The sequence below is a fragment of the Podarcis vaucheri genome, assembly GCF_965113315.1.
Source record: "Podarcis vaucheri genome assembly, chromosome: 17".
Lineage (NCBI taxonomy): Eukaryota > Metazoa > Chordata > Lepidosauria > Squamata > Lacertidae > Podarcis > Podarcis vaucheri.
In genome coordinates, this window is record NC_138755.1 from 38,014,383 (window position 1) to 38,034,196 (window position 19,814).

A 19,814-nucleotide genomic window follows, 5' to 3' on the forward strand; every position below is an offset into this window, starting at 1 on the left:
ACCTCAAGCTGATGGTGCTGTCTGTATGGACTCCGATTTCTGAGTTTCATCTCAGGAGAGATGGCACCTCAGTGAAGTGTTACTAGCTTTACTACAAAGCTGCTCAAGGTACAGGAACAATCACCAAAAAGATGATGGCCACTTTTAAGGTCTTCCTTGAAATAGTAGCGGCACCCGTCCTTGAGTAGGAATGCCAGTTCTCCTATTTGTGGTGCAAGCTGAAGCACCTACTCATGCTAATAGACTCACAGCAATCTAACAATCAGTACAATATGCCCCATGATTTTTTGAAAAGTCTTTTATAATCTGTCACCCATACTGGGTAAAAACTCCATCATATCCCAGCAGACAGCAAGCCTAACTTTGAAGATACTCCCTTTGAAATTTGTTTGGAACTTCTTTTTATTTCCCACCATACATTTTTATTGGTTTCTCGCTCTGTACTAAAAACTCCATTTCCTTTACTGCAGCAGGCTGACAAGGCTGACATATAGCTTTAGTTATTTACACACCTGTGGTCTGATATTGTAGGGCTCAGTTCTCTGGAATAATGACAGCTAAGGTTCTCTTCGTAGCAGTGAATGGTGAGATTTCTCCTTCCTTGCACCAACAGTTACGTCCGTTTTACATTTGATTTGGCATCCAAGTAGATTTCTTCTCTTTGTGTGCAATAAAATCTTGCATAAACAGCGCTTGGAGCTGCAGCTACTGCTGCAAGGCTTCAGAAACTTGGAAGAATCTCTTTTTGTTTCGCCAAATGTTAGGGTTTAGCTGGTTTTTATTGCAAAAAAGTATCTCGTATTTAAGCAGGCCTGACTAGCATCTTCAGACTGAGGGGGCAGATTCTTCCTGGCCCAGTTCCTCTAGGGGTACCTTATGTCTGCCACTGGCCTTGGCGTCTTTACCCCTCCCTTCAGTAGCCTGAACAGAGACCACAAATAGCCAGGCTTAAGAAGTTTTCTTGGAAGTCCTTGTAACCAGGAGAATGTACCCTTTACCCAGAGTAAGGACTGGCAAACGTTTTGGGTCAGTGGGCACGTTTGAAAAAGCGGCATGGGCATCAGTCTCAAAATGGCTGCCTTGGAGGGCATAACACAAAATGGTTGCATGCTGGTCCTGAGGGTTAACCATGCGTTGAGGTCCGAGTCAAGTCCGAGGTCAAGGGTGCGGTATGGAGGCTGTCCGTCAAAGCTGAAGCGGGGTCCAAGGCAGAGAGTTGGGTGAGGTCAGGAGCTCCGGCAGAAGAGCAGGACAGGGTGCAGGCAGGAACAGGCTACCAACAACGTTGCTCCCACAACCTGGGACTGGGCTGGCTGGCTTTTATCTGCCCCGAGGCATAGGGTGGCCCCGGTCCACAGGTGACTCGCCTCTCCTGGCCTGGAGGCGAGCACTCCTCCTGCGGGAACTTAGTTCCGTCCGCCTCTCTGCCCTGAGCCTCTGCAGTTCAAGAGAGGCTGGAGGGTTACCAGACCCAGAGGCCACCTCAGCTTCCCCTGACGGGGCTGAGAGTGGAGCACCTGCAGGCAATGGGTCCTCCATCACCTCAGGAGCCAGAGCAGACTCAGCTGGTGCCTGCACCTGAGGATCCAGCACAGGCGAGGACCCTTCAGGCTCAAGCCCCAGCCCCGGCTCAGCTGGTTCTGGAGGCGGGGACTCCTGTGCAGGCTGGGATTCCTCAGGTTCAGCCTCCGAGTCTGAATCCCAGGCCATCACAGGCCACCTAAAAGAGCATAAAAGACACAGAACCACAAAATGGGGTGGACATGATTCCCCCACCACCAGCAGCCACTCCATCAATGAAAAAGGCACCTACATTAGCCACTATAACTGTCCCTCATACAGAGAAGTTATTTGCAGCTATCCTCTGTTCAGAATAGGATGGGAGGGTGGGCTTCCTGACTCCCTCTTACATCTATGGGCTCAACTGCTGCTGGCTCCAGGGAATCATGGGTAAATGATCCCAGTAGGGGATGCCACAAATGAGTAGCAGATAAATTAACGCACCAGCCCTGGAGTGGGGATAGCAGTTTCCCCTCCAGCTGATGTCAATGGAAGAGAAAATATAAAAAAGCAAAACAGAGACACACACCTGGAAATAAAAACCAGACTGGAAAAGCTGTGTCTCCTTCCTGGTCAGACCACCCCCTCATCATAGAGGGCAGGCCTTAGGAAGTGGAAGTTCATATGTCACTGGATCTTCACCACCGCTTCCTTAGTAATGCTCGGATAATCTGAAACCAAGTTTAGAGTATGCAAAGGTGTATTGATATCAATGTGTCCCATGACATTTTAAATAGACACAGAGTTTTTGAGTCGCTCAGCTGAACCTGCACGCAAATGAAAATTTGTGATTCGGCTTGTGAAATTATTCTGACTTTGACCCCTTGCCTGAGAGAAATCATCCGTGATCAGTGGAGAACGGAGTTGAAACTATGCGCCTAAATTTTGTGTTCATTTCTGTGAGCGTTGAAAGGGTGTTGTCGGGGTGGGGGGGGGGAGTGCTGCACCTGCTGAAACACATTTGCCATCACTGTCCGTGGTCATTGGAAGTGGCAGGCAGAATGATTTTGCCAGGGATGTTGTGATGCTGTGTATGATGTGATGGAGGCTTGTACATAAAATAATGTGGGTTGCTGCAGTCAGTTGAATCGAAGAGGCCATGATCAATGAGAGCAAAGAAAATGCAAAGATCAGTGAGAGCAAAGAAAAATAGTGCTGAGGAGTCAAAACTGGGTGGTAGGGGACAAAGGCATTCCCAAACAACATCAAAATAATTTGGCAAGATATACATTGTGGGACGTGGGTGGCACTGTGGGTTAAACCACAGAGCCCACTGAGCCTAGGGCTTGCCAATCAGAAGGTTGGCGGTTCAAATCCCCGCAACGGGGTGAGCTCCCGTTACTCAGTCCCTGCTCCTTGGCCAATAAAGCGAGATGAGCGCCGCAACCCCAGAGTCGGTCACGACTGGACCTAATGGTCAGGGGTCCCTTTACCTTTACCTTTACATTCCCAGTGATTTGTCTGACAGCATTGAATGTTCTATTTGGAACACGAATGCCAGAAATTGGGAGGTTATTTAGCACAGCCCTCCATCAGTGAAGTCCTTTGGCATGATGAAATACATAGAACAAGTAAAGAGTTAATTTCTTTTTAGCCTTCAGAGGCTGCATATTAGTCCTTTCCTCTCCCTCCCACTCTTAGGGGGCAAGAGAGTGTGTTTCATTTCCTGCTTCAGTGCCTCAGCCTCATGGCTCAGGCTGGATGGCAAATCTATTGACTCATCCCCATTCTACCACCAGGGCAATCCATATGGGTCCTTATGGCAGCATTCTTGGAGCAAAGTGAGCTCCCGCGATAATGAAGAAGATAATGAATGAGCTTATGAGAAGGGGAATTGAGCTCTTCACACCTGGTGAACAGCGTACTGCCAAGCAGATGCCTGTGCCTAATGTAAATTAATGGAGCATCCTTGGTGCTTAATTGTACTGAAGTAATATCACGCCTAATGACCTTAGCGTGGCCCAGTGTTGCTGGGGAGGGAAGCAAAACTCAGGCACAATTCACTCCAAGGAGTTCTCTCTCTTTCAATGCCCTTCCCATGTCTTTATAATTTAAGACTTAAAAGTATCGTCATAACATTTCTACACCCTTCTCTACAAATGGTAAAAATGGATGGTAAAGTCCAGTCAAAGGCGACTATGGGGTTGCAGCGCTCATCTCACTTTCAGGCCGAGGGAGCCGGCATTTGTCCACAGACAGCTTTCCGGGTCATGTGGCCAGCATGACTAAACCGCTTCTGGTGCAATGGAACACCATGACAGAAGCTAGAGCGCAAGGAAACGGCGTTTATCTTCCCGCGACAGCAGTACCTATTTATCTATGAACACTGGTGTGCTTTCGAACTGCTAGGTTGGCAGCAGCTGGGACAGAGCAACGGGAGCTCACCTCGTCGTGGGGATTTGAACCATCGACCTGCTGATCAGCAAGCCAAAGAGGTTCTGTGGTTTAGACCACAGCACCACCAGCATCTACAAATGGAAACGGGTTGAAATTGCTTCCTGAAGGAAAAGAAACCTGCCCTCCAGTGAACAGTCTGGCTGAGCCACAGACTTAGGGCCAGATGTGATCTGGCATGATTCACACCATTAGGAATGGTGTGAATCCCATACACTCCAACATTCCATGAGGACAAAGCAGAAGACCAAGGTGGAAGTGACAGCTGCTGTTCCTTCTGTTCATTCCCATTCCTTTTTGGTACTCTCTCCTTCCCTCTTGGCCAAAGAGGACAAGGGAGGTGGCAATGACAAGGGGAGCAGCAACAGGTCCAGGGGGCTCTGTTACCAGTAGTGGAGTCCCCTGTTGAAGTGGATGTCTCAGCAAGTGTCTGGTGATACTAGGACCTTGAGCCATGAGGAAGCAGCAGCGATCAACCCTTATGGGTGGTGTGGTTGATGAGAGCAAAATAATGTTATCTGTCCATGAGTTGGACTCCTTGTACCCAAAATAGAAGGGAAGATGAGTTCTGGTGGCCTGAGGAGATGCTGGAATGGAGTGGAGGCCAAGGGAGAAGAGCAGTGGAAAGGGGAAGGCTGAGGACTATGGCAGAGATCCTTTTTATGAAAGCAGGGAGGAGTCCTATCTATCCCAAGGCAAGGAGGACTGAAGATGTCTTGCCCGAGGGTCTTCAAAAACCTGTGGCCAGCACTACCTCTGAGAAAATAAAATAATAAAATAAAATAGTTCAATCTCTCCTCTCTGCCAGTATGTAGGTCTACTCCAGAAGTTGCTGCCCCTTGCATCCATACCTGGAAGTACCCACTGAACTCTGTTGGTTTGACTGCCAGGGGGTTGGCTTGAATTATGGAGAATGGTTTTGAAAGTCTAGACCAGTGGTTCCCAAACTTTTTTTGGCCATGCCTAAGCATCTCTAAAATCCTGACCCCCCCCCCATAACATATAATTCTTATTATTCAAAAAGTGAACTATTCACGTGGAGGAAGCCTAAAGTGCCATTCACTGTTAATGACTCATTCTCCCCCTTAAAAATCAAATTGCCCCCCTGTGGGGTACATGCCCCACATTGGGAACCACGGGTCTAGACCCATTGCTGCAAAACAATGTTAATCATGCTATACAATGAGCTATAATTGAATTAGCCAAAGGGTGATACTGCGGTATAAAAAGCAAAATTGCACGAAAAATGTGTATATTAGCAATGGCAGATCCTGGGGTCTCAAATTTCAGCAATGCCTTGTGCGATGCCAACCCCCCCCCCCCTTCATTCTACATCATTGCGGCACCCCCTGCGGTGCCCCCCCCCGAGGCTCTGCGCCCAGTGCGGCCAAACCGGTTGCGCTCCCCCAAATCAGCCTGTGATATCAGGAGAAACGTGCACCGAAATGCAGGCAATTACTTGTGGGGATTTTGAAGGAAATGGTAACGCGGTGCAGAAATGTGTGGGGTTGAATTTCTGGCTGGGGAGATGGGAAATGGAGAGAAACCGAAGCTGACACATTTGCTTATCCCCCCGAGGCAATGGGCTCTTTGCTGGTCTTGGAGCCCTGGCAAATGCCCAGCCTCCCCTCCCTCCAGAACCGGCCATGCTGCAGATTCCCTAAGGCGTAATAAAGAACTTTGAAGTGTGTTTGAGAAACGAATAAATATTCATGATGCACGCTGAAAAATGCAAGCTGTAGCACAGTCCGTGATTTGGGGGGGGGAGGGTACACACAGAGACAGCTGGATCTGTCAGAATTGTCCTCCAAACTGCAGGCGAGGTGAAAAGGATCCACAGGATGGAGAGGAGAAGAATGCCGAAAACAAAATGTGCTTAATTATACTTGAGAAGCCAACAATATTATGTACCCAGGCTGCTGAAAGTTGTTGTTCTGAAATGAATAGGCTGATTTTCAAGAGCTTCTGACGGAATTGTGGGGATTTGTTCCAAGAAGAGAGGGAGAGGACTAGCAGAGCACTGATCCGCTTCTAAGAAAGGTTGCCAGGATCGAGACCTGCATAGAAAGCATGCTTTCTGACCCGGAAGCCTTGCTCCTTATTAACCCCATTTTAAATGGGGTGTGAGACTGCCATATGTGAGGGCAGGAGGTAGCTATTTGATGATTTTGTCTGCGTATGTTTGGAAGGAATTCAGGTAAATTCATTCAAGAGATCCAGCACTCTCAAGTGTCCTGAGTGCTTAGAGGTAAAGGGTAAATTAGGGACCCCTGACCATTAGGTCCAGTTGCGGACAACTCTGGAGTTTCAGCGCTCATCTCGCTTTACTGGTGGATCATGTGGCCAGCACGACTAAGCCGCTTCTGGCAAACCAGAACAGCGCACAGAAATGCCGTTTACCTTCCCGCCAGAGTGGTACCTATTTATCTACTTGCACTTTGACGTGATTTCGAACTGCTAGGTGGGCAGGAGCTGGGACCGAGCAACGGGAGCTCACCCCATCGTGGAGATTCGAACCGCTGACCTTCTGATCGGCAAGTCCTAGGGCTCTGTGGTTTAACCCACAGCGCCACCTGCGTACCCTCCTGAGTGCTTACCAAACCTTATATTGCTGCAGCTATTACAACTATACTGTAAGGCAGTAACACATGGCATGGTGGAGTGCTGCTGTTCACCTGACCTCTGGAGAGTAGTGTTGCTGCTTTTTAAGTAGAGGTGGAGGTGGCAGGGAGGGTGGTGTGGTGCAAACACACCGACAGGAACGCCAGATTAGCTCCTTGGGTGTGTTTGCACTGTGTCAACCTCCTCGCTCCCTCATTCCCTCCCTGCTTCTACCTCCTAGTAAGCAGCAGTAATGTGACTGACCACTGCTGCTCAGGTTCTCAGCTTCCATGCATTAGGGCTGTGCATCGGATTTGGCCGGATCCTGGACTGATTCAGGCTAACTTGCACCTTGCTGAAGCAGCTACCAATTGCTACATAGCGGATCTGTTGCTCAAAACTGTCTCTCAGAGAGCCAGACAGTCTCCAAACTGTTGCAGTTATTAATTACAGCACCATATATGGCAAACTCCAGGGTGGGAGGAGAGAAGGAGAGCTGGACTTTGCTTATTGAGAGCTGCAGGGCTCAGTCAATCTCCATTTGCAGTGCTTGAGGGGAGGGATGCTAAAGTCTTAATGCATAAGTTCTGTCTCTTAGAAGGAGTTTGGTGCCATTTGTTCAGCTTGTGATTTGTTTCCTTCACAGTATATATGTGTTTGAATGTTTTCTATCGTTTCCCAATCATCCCATCCTTTTTTAAAAGTTTGCTGTCTGTGTCTTACTATCCCTCTCCCCCAATTTTGGCTCTAGTTTTGACAAGGTTTGTTTACAGGTGTGTTCTGTTTAAGGTGTCTTTCTTTATTAGAACTTTGTTGTGAGGGTGGGAGTCCTTTGAGTACAATGTATACAGTGAAGTGTACAAGCTGCACAAATATTGTGCAATATTACAAACATCAGCGCAGTACAGTCTCTCTTTTTTCAAAACAACAAGAACCCTGGAGCTTCCTGTCTATAATTTTGCAGTGTTACAATTTTGTAGGGGCTGCCATGCCTGCAGATTTGGTAGAAATCAAGAAAGATATGGTTATTTTGGTTTCCCAATGCAAATCAAACCGATTTCCAAATATTTGTATTTTGTTATCTGGGGCAGACCAGATGATGTTCAGATTGACCTGATCTGAATCAGGTCTAATCCAGAACTGCAAATCAGGCCCAGAAATCAGATTTGAGGAATCGATGTACAGCCCTTGCATGTGTACACTCCTGCAGAGGAAAGCCATAACCTCAGAGGAATATTAATAATAATAATTTATTATTTGTACCCCGCCCATCTGGCTGGGTTTCCCCAGCCAATCTGGGTTGCTTCCACAAAGACCAAAAATACACTAAGATGTCACACATCAAAAAATTCCCTGAACACGGCTGCCTTAAGATGTCTTCTGAATGTCAGGTAGTTGTTTATCTCTTTGACATCTGATCGGAGGGCGTTCCACAGGGCTGGTGCCACTACCGAGAAGGCCCTCTGCCTGGTTCCCTGTAGCTTTGCTTCTTGCAATGAGGGAACCGCCAGAAGGCCCTCGGTGCTGGACCTCAGCGTCCGGGCAGAACGATGGGGGTGGAGACGCTCCTTCAGGTATACTGGACCGAGGCCATTTAGGGCTTTAAAGGTCAACACCAACACTTTGAATCGTGCTCGGAAATGTACTGGGAGCCAATGTAGGTCTTTTAAGACCGGTGTTATGTGGTCTTGGCGGCTTCCCCCAGTCACCAGTCTAGCTGCCGCATTCTGGATTAGTTGTAGTTTGCGGGTCACCTTCAAAGGTAGCCCCATGTAGAGCACATTGCAGTAGTCCAAGTGGGAGATAACTTGAGCATGCACCACTCTGGCAAGACAGTCCCCGGGCAGGCAGGGTCTCAGCCTGCATACCAGGTGGATTGGGTAGACATCTGCCCTGGACACAGAATTGACCTGCGCCTCCATGGACACCTGTGAGTCCAAAATGACTCCCAGGCTGCTCACCTGGTCCTTCAGGGGCACAGTTACCCCATTCAGGACCAGGGAGTCCTCCACACCAGCCCGCCCCCGTCCCACAAAAAAAGTACTTCTGTCTTGTCAGGAAGTCCACAAAATGTAGCTACAAATGAAAGTGTTCCAGATGGTTATACAATACATATCAAATTGCAATCAAAAGATAGCAACTAAGGTGTGGCTTCCCTGCTCCCTTTATCTGGGGTAGTTGGTGCCAGCTGATTATCAATGAAAGATGAATTTATTGTTGGAAGAGCTCCTTTCTCCAAAGTCGATCCCCTCCCCGCCCCTTTAAACATCTCCATATGCCAGTGAGCATTTGTGTTCCAGGGCATGTGGCGCTAAAGGTCAGCACTGACATCCAGCTGGCAGTGTCAATTTATTTCAAGTCCCAACAATACCCGTGTGGTTTGCCAAAATCTGTAATCACAGTAGGAAGAACCTTAGCAGGGAACAGGTTAGGGTCATTTGGATGGTGGAAGGAAAGCAAGGAGTACTGGGGAAATGAACCAAAATAGCAAAACAGAAAAATTTCTTATCATAGGAACGTATTAGCTGCCTTAAACCGAGTCAGGTCACTGGTCACTCTTGCTCAGCTCTGCCTACACTGACCCCTACATTGGTGGACTTACCCCTTAGCAACACTGTAATGTACTGAGAGCCACACAGCCACTTGGCTATTGATCCATTGTAGCGTTGCCCCTTGGTAATCCTGTGAGCCTTATGCAAGGTCAAGGATGGTGACCACTAGGGCTCCAAGTGAGAATGAGGGGTTGCGGCGCTCATCTTGCTTTATTGGCCGAGGAAGCCAGCGTACAACTTCCAGGTCATGTGGCCAGCATGACTAAGCCGCTTCTGGCGAACCAGAGCAGTGCACGGAAATGCTGTTTACCTTCCCGCCGGAGTGGTACCTATTTATCTACTTGCACTTTGATGTGCTTTTGAACTGCTAAGTTGGCAGGAGCTGGGACCGAGCAACGGGAGCTCACCCCATCGCGGGGATTCGAACCACCGACCTTCTGATTGGCAAGTCCTAGGCTCTGTGGTTTAACCACATCCCAAGGGCCTGGTCAGAGAGTTGGGGAAAGGCAGGGCTTGCTGGGCCTTATTTTGAGTGCACCTTGTTCCCGGATGGAGTTTATGAAAAAGTGGAGTTGAGTTATTGACACTTGGCTGGTCACATTAATGCGGGAGGCAGTTTCAGCAGACCAGCTGTCAAAAGAGCACCTGCAGCTTACAATAGTCAGTCCAGGGGAAACACTGAAGAGTTTGTCCCAGGATAATCCTTTGATCCCTTTGTAAATCCCATGTAATTTTCTTTTTTGCTTTTTGAAGCTGCTCGTTCTCGTCGAGTGTTTTGCTAGCTTTTGCGGAGAGTTTGTCCCTACCAGTTATCCCGCGAATCATGTATATTGAATTTCATCTTGATTCCAGCACGTGGCTTAATTAGAATGCAAAAGTGAAAGGAAAGGTGGGGATCATTCAGACAAAGCAATTACTTTTGGATCAGATGGATGAGTTCTTTTGCAGGAGATAATCTGACACCCTCTGTGCCCTTTCGCTCGTGAAGTGCCTTCTTAATTCAGCGTAATTGAAATGGCTTGGAGTGGCCCAAAGCAGGTCATTTCCCAAGCTATAGATTTTCACGTAAGTCTGAGCTGTAGGGATCTGGATTGCTAACTGATTTCGTTTTTTAAATGCTAGACTGTTTATTTCTAGGGAGTCCTTTTAAAAAATATGCCAACATTTTATTATGCAACAGCTACATAGAATCATAAATTGTAGAGTTGGAAGGGAATCTGGGGGTAATCTAGTCCAACGCCTTGTGTTGCAGGAATCTCAACTAAAGCATCCAGATGGCCATTTAATCTCTTCTTAAAAACCTCCAAGGAACGAGAGTCCACCACCTTCCAAGGGAGTCTGTTCCACTGTTGAACAGATCTTACTGTCAATATAGACTGTTTGCCTATATTGGACAAACAGGCCAAACCTTACGCCAAAGAATAAACGGACATAAATCTGACATCAAGAATCACAAAACAGAGAAACCAGTAGGAGAACACTTCAATCTCCCAGGACATTCTATACAAGATCTCAAAGTAGCTGTTTCACTACAAAGGAATTTCAGAAATAGACTGGAAAGAGAAGCTGCTGAATTGCAACTCATTACCAAACTTAGAACCATGGAGAGACCTGGTCTGAACAAAGACATTGGATTCTTATCTCATTATACATGACTAAGCCATTTTTCACCTTCTCACCCCTTGCCTTTTCCTGTAAGACCTATTACAGTCGTTAAGAGTCGTCAACAGGCTCATCTCAGCTATCTGCCAATCTCCCATTCCCACCGCCCTTCTGAGTAATACCCCTCCCCACCTTCTCACTATATAGAAGGATCTGGTTTGGCTCGTACCCTCTGGAGCAGTAAAGAACAAGCTTGCTCCATCTTCCTTGTGACAGTCCTTGAGATATTTGAAGATGGCTTTCAAATCTCCTCTCAGTCTCTTTTCCGGGCTAAACATACCCTACAGCATTTCCCTTTTTATATAATGATGAAAGTACAGAAGCTGTTACATAAGAACACAGGAAGCTGCAAAGTCAGACCGTTGGTCCATCTACATTCGCTCTAGCTCTCCAAGGTTTCAAATAGGGAATCTTTCTCAACCCTAGCTGTGGGCTCAAATGGGACTGGAAATTCTCAACTGCACATACCCAAAGTTAATATCTAGCATAATTGTCAAACTTTGATTTTACCACCCAACACTGGTAGAACAACAACAACAATTTATATATTCCCTGTCCATCTGGCTGGGTTTCCCCAGCCACTCTGGGCGGCTCCCAACAGAATATTAAAAACACGATAAAACATCAAACATTAAAAACTTCCCTAAACAGGGCTGCCTTCAAATGTCTTCTAAAAGTCGGATAGCTGTTTATTTCCTTGACATCTGATGGGAGGGGATTCTGCAGGGTGGATGCCACTACTGAGAAAGTCCTCTTCCTGGTTCCCTGTAACCTCACTTCTCGCAGTGAGGGAACCACCAGAAGGCCCTCGGAGCTGGACCTCAATGTCCAGGCTGAACGATGGGGGCTGAGACGCTCCTTCAGGTACACAGGGCCGAGGCCATTTGGGGCTTTAAAGGTCAGCATCAACACTTTGAATGGTGCTCAGAAACGTACTGGGAGCCAATGTCGGTCTTTCAGGAACGGTGTTATATGGTCTCGGCGGCCACTCCCAGTCAACAGTCTAGCTGCCACATTCTGGATTAGTTGTAGTTTTTGGGTCACCTTAGAATCATAGAATCACAGAATCATAGAGTTGGAAGAGACCACAAGGGCCATCGAGTCCAACCCCCTGCCAAGCAGGAAACACCATCAGAGCACTCCTGACATATGGTTGTCAAGCCTCTGCTTAAAGACCTCCAAAGTAGGAGACTCCACCACACTCCTTGGCAGCAAATTCCACTGGCAAACAGCTCTTACTGTCAGGAGGTTCTTCCTAATGTTGAGGTGGAATCTTCTTTCTTGTAGTTTGGATCCATTGCTCCGTGTCCGCTTCTCTGGAGCAGCAGAAAACAACCTTCCTCCCTCCTCTATCTGACATCCTTTTATATATTTGAACATGGCTATCATATCACCCCTTAACCTTCAAAGGTAGCCCCACATAGAGTGCGTTGCAGTAGTCCAAGCAGGAGATAACTAGAGCATGCACCACTCTGGTGAGACAGTCTGCAGGTAGGTAGGCTCTCAGCCTGTGTACCAGATGGAGCTAGTAGACACCAGAACTACAGTATAGCAGTCTTTGCCAACCCAGCATCCTCCAGATGTTTTGGAACACAGCTCTCATCAGCTCCACCCAGCACGGGGCTTGTAGGAGTCATAGTTGAACACATCTCGAGGGGACCAGGTTGGTGAAGCTTAAATTTTAGAGTTTGAAGGTATCTTGGACATATCTAACCCAATTCCCTATGCCATGCAGAACCCACGCTTTTGGACGTGTGACGCAGCAGCTAAAAAAGCCAATGCAATTCTGGGCTGCATCAATAGGAGTATAGCATCTAGATCAAGGGAAGTAATAGTGCCACTGTATTCTGCTCTGGTCAGACCTCACCTGGAGTACTGTGTCCAGTTCTGGGCACCACAGTTCAAGAAGGACACTGACAAACTGGAACGTGTCCAGAGGAGGGCAACCAAAATGGTCAAAGGCCTGGAAACGATGCCTTATGAGGAACGGCTAAGGGAGCTGGGCATGTTTAGCCTGGAGAAGAGGAGGTTAAGGGGTGATATGATAGCCATGTTCAAATATATAAAAGGATGTCACATAGAGGAGGGAGAAAGGTTGTTTTCTGCTGCTCCAGAGAAGCGGACACGGAGCAATGGATCCAAACTACAAGAAAGAAGATTCCACCTAAACATTAGGAAGAACTTCCTGACAGTAAGAGCTGTTTGCCAGTGGAATTTGCTGCCAAGGAGTGTGGTGGAGTCTCCTACTTTGGAGGTCTTTAAGCAGAGGCTTGACAACCATATGTCAGGAGTGCTCTGATGGTGTTTCCTGCTTGGCAGGGGGTTGGACTCGATGGCCCTTGTGGTCTCTTCCAACTCTATGATTCTATGATTCTATGGATACACCTACAGCATCCCTGACAGGTGATGGACGAGTTGGTGTTAAGTATCTCCAGTGAACAAAAAGCTCTCTGCCTCTCCAAGGCTGCCCATTCTACATCAAACTGCTCTTCCTGTCAGAACAGTTCTCCTAAAATGTAGCTTATTTATTGCCATAGTCCTTCCCTCTGAAGTGACAGGGGGCAAGTCTGCTCCACCTTCTTCATGATCAGCCCTTCAGACATTCATCTACCCAAGGCAACTTGGAGAGTGTGTGATGAATAATTCTTCCCCAGAGCAGCCACAGAGAAGCATTCCCTATGGTTGAAAATCCACTCAGTAGATTACCAGTTGGGTTGGGACTCCCCCCCCCCAGTCTTCTGTATTCAACTTTTGTGCAACCGAGCAGGGGATTAAGAGGGATTTGTTTCTTTATATAATGTTCCTTGATTTTTAGGGGTACATGCCTCTTTCTTCAGCTTTGTCATTCAAGGCTCGCCTGACATTTTAAAAAGGCTGTTTGATCTAAAGGCTCAGCAATATTGACCACCAACAGGCCATGGCAGAGATGAGATCTTTGCAAGAAGCAAATATTAACATTCGGTACGGCATCCTCTCCTGATTTAATTCCTGGTGTTAGCTGTGAGAGTGACAAAATTGTGGTTTTTTTCCTTCCTTCCTTCCCTCCCTCCCTCTCTCTACTTCCCTACAATCCTCTCCCCTATTCCCCGATGCAGTACGGAATAAAGAAGAAGGAAGAAAGAGAAGCAGAAGCCCAGGCTGCTCTGGAAGCCAATGCCGAAGGGAGTCTGACACGTCCAAAGAAGGCCATCCCCCCTGGCTGTGGCGACGAGGACGAGGAGGAAGAGGAGAGCATTCTAGACACCGTTATCAAATACCTGCCTGGTCCCCTCCAGGACATGTTCAAGAAGTAAATGGCTACAGACTGCCAGTCTGTCCGTGGACAGTAAAGGAAATGGATTTCCCATTGGCCAAATGGGGAATTTATACTTGCCACACATCACGCAACCTCTCCCCATCCACTGCTCCAGCCCCTTGCCATTTACTCAAGCCCCACCCCGACCCACACCCTCCTCCCTCTCCCATCCATCCCTTAATTTGTACATATTCACATCTAGTCGATGCCTCCAAGTGGATGTAAAGATGAATGAGCTGCAGTCTACACAACTTTTTATTATTATAAAGCCATAGTTCTGCGTATGTTAAACAGAGGCAGGTGTACATTAAGCAGAGAAAAGGGACCACAGCATGCTTGTTTTTGTCTCCCAGCAAGAGTTCACCCACAGTGAATGATAGGTGGCACACACACACTCCTCATTTACTGAATTTGTAACTGAGAATCAAGGCACCCATTAGGATGCCCCTTTATAGGTCTAAGTTGAAAGTACTCACTGTTTTTGGATAGTATAAAAAAGAACCACCTTCCTCTTTTGGGTGATGGGGGCGGGGCAATGGCTGTAAAATTCTTCCCCTGTCCAGTAACATTGCCCACCCTCCTTCTCTCTTCCAACTGACTTGGTTTGCCCTCAGCGACATCACCACATAGACAAAACCGATCCGCTGCATAATGTAGTAATATTGCCATGTTCCCTGTGAGATGCTTGATTGGCTGGGATCACTTACATGATTAATCTAAGCAACATTCCTCTCTTAGATTTGTCCTCAGCGATGCCACCAAAATGCCAAGTATGATTGGCTACATAGCAATAGGGCATTGTCCCAGTGACCAGCCTGACTAACCCCAGAAGGCGATAGAGGCAGGTGGAAGTGGCAGATAAGCAGAGCAGCTAAGGGAACAATGGCCAGTGTCAAAAACAATGAGGGCCATGAATATATTCACAACCACTGCTTTGGAACAAATATTTCAGCCTCCACAAATCTCTACTTTTGGCCCCAAAATGGAAATGGGAGGATATTCAGCAAAGCCCTACCCTTGTAGGGTGTCTCCAGCCCAGCTGAAATGGAAACACATGTTTGTTTTCTGCTATTCCCATTATTCCTCATCACTGATAAGAGATAATGTCGAAACTGGACCATTCACTGCCCATAATTCCAGCCCAGATGTCAGTGGAAGAGCTGCATTCAACTGCACTTTATAAGAAAGCATCTACGTGCCTCAGAGTCTTCTAGGCAAGGGTCTTGTAGCCTTGAAAACAGCCATAATAGGAAGCTAGCGAGGAAGTTTCTTGACAGCACAATCCTATGTATGCCTGTCAGAAGTGAATCACAATATCAGAGAATTGTGGAGTTGGAAGTGACCTCGAGGGTCATCTAATCCAACTCCCCTGCAATGCAGGAATCACAACTAAAGCAACCATAGCAGGTGGCCATCCAACCTCTGCTTAAAAATCTCCAATGAAGGCACTTTTAGTATGGTGAAATTTACTCCTCCCAGGTAAGTGAATATAGAACTCTGCAGTTTTGGCTTGCAATGTGCTGCCTTCCCTTTCTAGCTTAACAAAAGCCGGCCAGTACATTTCCTCTAATCTATAAAGTCTCCAGCTTGTTTGGAGACACTTGGATCGTCTGCACTATCCAGTCAACTCACGTTGAAGGCCTCAAGTTGTTTTTCATGGCCAGACGGGGAGGCTAAAGGAACCATGCTTCCTTGGCGATACAGGGGGTCCCTTCACTGAATTTCCAAGGTCTTAAAAAGCGAAAGTGCACCTCTAATGCTTTACTTAACAGAGAGACTGGGAGCAGGAGAAGTGCGCACTACAATATTCCACCCTGTTGTTCATTTCAAAGCAAACCTGCTCCAACGTGGTGGGTACTTGTCACTTAAACAATTATTAAAATGTAGATATGAGGCTTCTCTGCTTTGTATTGGCTTGTGATAGGCATCCTTCTTCATACCCCCTTCAGAAATAAATGGGTATGAGCCTATGTCCAATGACAATGGCCAATTTTTCACCTGTGAAACTGAAGTTTGAAAACATTGAAGCCTATCCCAGATCAGAGAAGGGCCATAGTTCACTGGCGTAGCAATACTGTGGAGGTAAGAAATCCCAGGGGGATGGGGTGTTTGTGTTTGAGATCTGGGATAGCTGTTGCTTAGCCAAGAAGGTGATGAGCCAAAAGTGTTAAGCAGGTGCAGCAAGATTCTCTCTTGGTGCTTTTGCTTTCTAGATACTGTTGGCTTTCTACTAGATACTTCAGGAGATCAGCTTCTGCACACCAACATTTATTCTGTCCCAGGGCCAGAACTGAGGTTACCTTGCTAGTGTGGTGGAACTCAGTGTTCATTGTTTTCTATGTGTAACATTCCCAGGTCTGATCCTGGAATCGGAGCTGAATCACATGATCAGCAGGACCATGTGAAAAGCCTGTTTGTCGCTGGTCTATATATACCACTACTGGTAGCCAGGGAAGTGGGAGACTGATAGGGGCCTTCAACTTGTGCATCGAGGCTTCCCCCCCCCCCTCCTTCCTGTGTGTGCTTGCCCCCTAAATTGTCTGGGATGGTGTAAGGAGAATCCCCAGAATGACACACAGTGGGAAGAGGATCATTCAATTTTGCAAGCTGATACGCTTCTGCAGGTGGGATTTTGTGATTGAATTGAATTCCAACCTGAATGGTTGAATAGAAATCTTCTGGCATTACGGCCCATCAGAATAATGGGTGTCGCCCTCACTGGCCCCACCCTCACTGTCACATTTCCAAAGGGCTGCTTCTACATGCATTGAGGCTGAAGGTCTGGAGCAGGGGTCTAGCTGTGCACATATCGGTTCCCCCCATGATTTAGAATCACACAGGGAGTCCAAAAATCATGGGTAGAGGGAGGGGTGAGGATGGAGCAACAGCGGCTGATCCAGCAAATGCCTTTGAATATTTGAATTCCCCACCTGTATTCCGATCTAACAACAGATATATCATGTGAGCCTGCAAATTGTGAAGCTCAGTCCTATTATTGAAAGTTTCCCAAGGAAGGGTTCTTGTAGTCTGAATGGCCAAATCTGCATTGGCCCCAGAATAAAAGCTCAGTTGGAAATCAGCCAAGCACTGAGTCAGTTTTGCCAGATAGTGGCAATACCAGCTAATGAAATGAGCAGTCATACTGAATGTGTGTGTGTTATTTAAAATAAGATTTATTAGCATCCAGCATCCTAAGGTGTGAGGTGGCAGGTGTGGGGTGTTGTTCATTGCTTTGCTGTGTTCTAGTTTGGCATATTGGCCATACCTGCTGTACGACAGATTAATTCCCAAAATGTTGACTATCGTTGTATATCCATAATGCCAGAAAAGCAATTTTAAGGATATGCTATATCCAGGCAGAACAACTCCGTTCTGAAGCCCCATCTAGATCAATGTTTAAAAATCTGACTTAGAGCACATTGCTTAATCCAGTTTTGTTATTTTTTGAAAACAACAATAACCTTACCTTCATATTTCCACAGATAATACTAGGTATGTTTTCCCTTGAACCCCAGCAGCTTGGGGGTAAGGTCACAATTTTTGCATTTATAAAACATACGCCCCATCTAAGGTTCAAAGAGAGGTGGTTTATGACATACTGAAACCCTTACAAAACAAACTTATACTTTAATTATTTTAAATTCTTCTTTTTAAAAAACAAAACACAACCCTACAAGTATAGAGAATAAGAGAAGAATCAACAGCAGATACAAAGACAATACATCTAACATTCCTGGTCTTCACAGGGCCACAAGCACCCTCTGAAAGTGTTTGCTTCTCTGCCATCTTCTTAAAGCAATAAGGGAGCAGGTTGAATGTGGCTTCTGGGTCTGGAGATCCAAACTGAGAACATTGTTTCTGGTGGCCAGCATTTCCGGTCAAAAGGAAAGCCCCACCAGATAACCTTGTGAGAGGACAGTGGGCTTGTCATGAATCCTGAGGTAAACTTTTCATTTTCAGTGAACTGGTAGTGTAACGAGATTTAGGGTGTCTGCATTCCCTCACTGTGTTGTCTTACTCATCCCTCCATGCCAGCAAAAGGCTGCCGAGATGTCCTACCACTTTCTTTCCCAAATGCCAGGTCTCAAGTTGAGGCCGCAGGTTTCTGAAACCTCATCTATAGCATGAATAGGAGCTTTCTGTTGGCATGTACCAACGTCACTGATCTGGTTTCCTCCAAAGAATCCTTGGAAATGAAGTCTGGTAAAGGTGATGAACATTCCCTGATAGTGCTTCCTTCGCTTCCACTAACCCTGCTCACAGAACTAAGATTCCCAGGGTTCTCTGGGGGAAAGTGATTCCTGTTATACCTATTAGAATCTGTAAATGTGGGGTGTGCTCTTATTCAAATTCTCATAGTGACTTAGCCTTTGGCTGTTTGGGCAAAGGAATCTTTATTCTCTCATCAACCATGAACCAGCGTGTTGTCTATCTACAACCACTTAGGCAACGTTTCCCCTATTAAGGACCAGTTCACACAAAATCTGCCCTTGCTGAATGGTGAGTTCACTCGGTATGCCTTCCAGCTGGTTCTGTCCATAGCAATGCTTTTGTCTGGCTGATCCAAGAAATACCAATCTCTTTTCAGTCCACAGTGTCTGAAGAGCAGTTGCAGAAGAGCAGTTGGGCAACTGATTTACCCTACGGCCAGCTTTGCAGCTTCCATTCTGCATGCTGGCCATATGCACCTGCTTGACTGTGGCCCAAAAAAGGAGATTAAGGCTGCAATACTAACCATATCTACTCAAAAGTAAACCCCATGCAATGGGGTTTGCTACTCCAGGTTTAGTGGAGTTCAAACTGCAGCTATAAACATGAAGAAACAGAAATAGTTCTATATGAGGTGTACCCATGATTCTGGCCCATTAACAGAGACATATATTTAAATATTTTATTTTTCTAGGAATAGAGGTAGACATGCTATTCTGCTAAAAGCAGAGCGAGTGAATTTCTCTCCAACGATGTTTGTATAGATGGGCTTGAAGCCACTGGAATCGTACAGTAGTATTTTTTTCCTGGCTTCTTCCATTTCAGGCAGCAGGTAGCTTCTCAAAGTTATGAATGTTCTCTAACGTTAGGAGAAAGCCCTTGCACATCCAAACCTAGCACTCCAGGCAGAAAGGTTCTAGCCAGACAATCTTCTTGATGTGCTGCTTTTCAGCATGCAAGGATTTTATTTTATTTTTTCTGATGGGGGAGTATTCAGAAATGAGATTCCCCCATCACCTGTTGAAATATGAACTGGTACATTCCAAGAAGAACTCTTGCCACCTGGTTTGGCTGACCAGATCGGCCCTGAATCAATGGCCTGGAGCAGTGCTCTACAACTTTAAGGTCCCTGGCCTCCAAAGTGCCTAAACTGATGTCAACACAGTCACAATGGGCACTTCCCTTCCCTAAAATGAAATGAAATGTTGGCACAATTCCTCAGTTCTTTGCTTCTGGTATCTATGGAGTTGAGGACCACTAATAAAACACTAACACCTAGCACTCGGCAACTTGATGGGCACAAAACCAACACCAAAGAGAAGTGTGATTCTTCGCTTGGGTTCTGAATATCTCTTTCTCCTTCAGCAGCAGCAGCAGCATTATTATTATTATTATTATTATTATTATTATTATTATTATTATTATTATTTAAAAAAGAATTAAATCACAATATGTTCAATCTCAGGTATATGGGTTTCTTTTTTCCTTAAGAAAAAAATAGTTTGTATTGATATGGAAAGCTTGGGCAGTTCCCCATTTCT

The 19,814-nt window shown here is 46.4% G+C and overlaps 1 protein-coding gene across 2 annotated transcripts in view; it reads left to right on the forward strand.

Moving 5' to 3' along the window:
• CPLX1 (complexin 1) overlaps window positions 1–17,223 on the forward strand; it is a 141,258-nt gene extending 124,035 nt beyond the window's left edge. Inside the window, exons 4-5 of one of the 2 annotated variants that reach the window (XR_014214827.1) lie at window positions 13,865–16,934; window positions 17,031–17,223. Coding sequence is in view for 1 of the 2 variants with exons in the window: in XM_082205292.1 (XP_082061418.1) it covers window positions 13,865–14,062 (198 nt within the window). In the remaining variant the exon portion in view is untranslated. Of the gene's footprint in view, window positions 1–13,864 lie in introns of both variants that reach the window. The other variant, XM_082205292.1, reaches the window with a different exon arrangement.
• The last annotated feature ends 2,591 nt before the right edge of the window (window positions 17,224–19,814 follow it).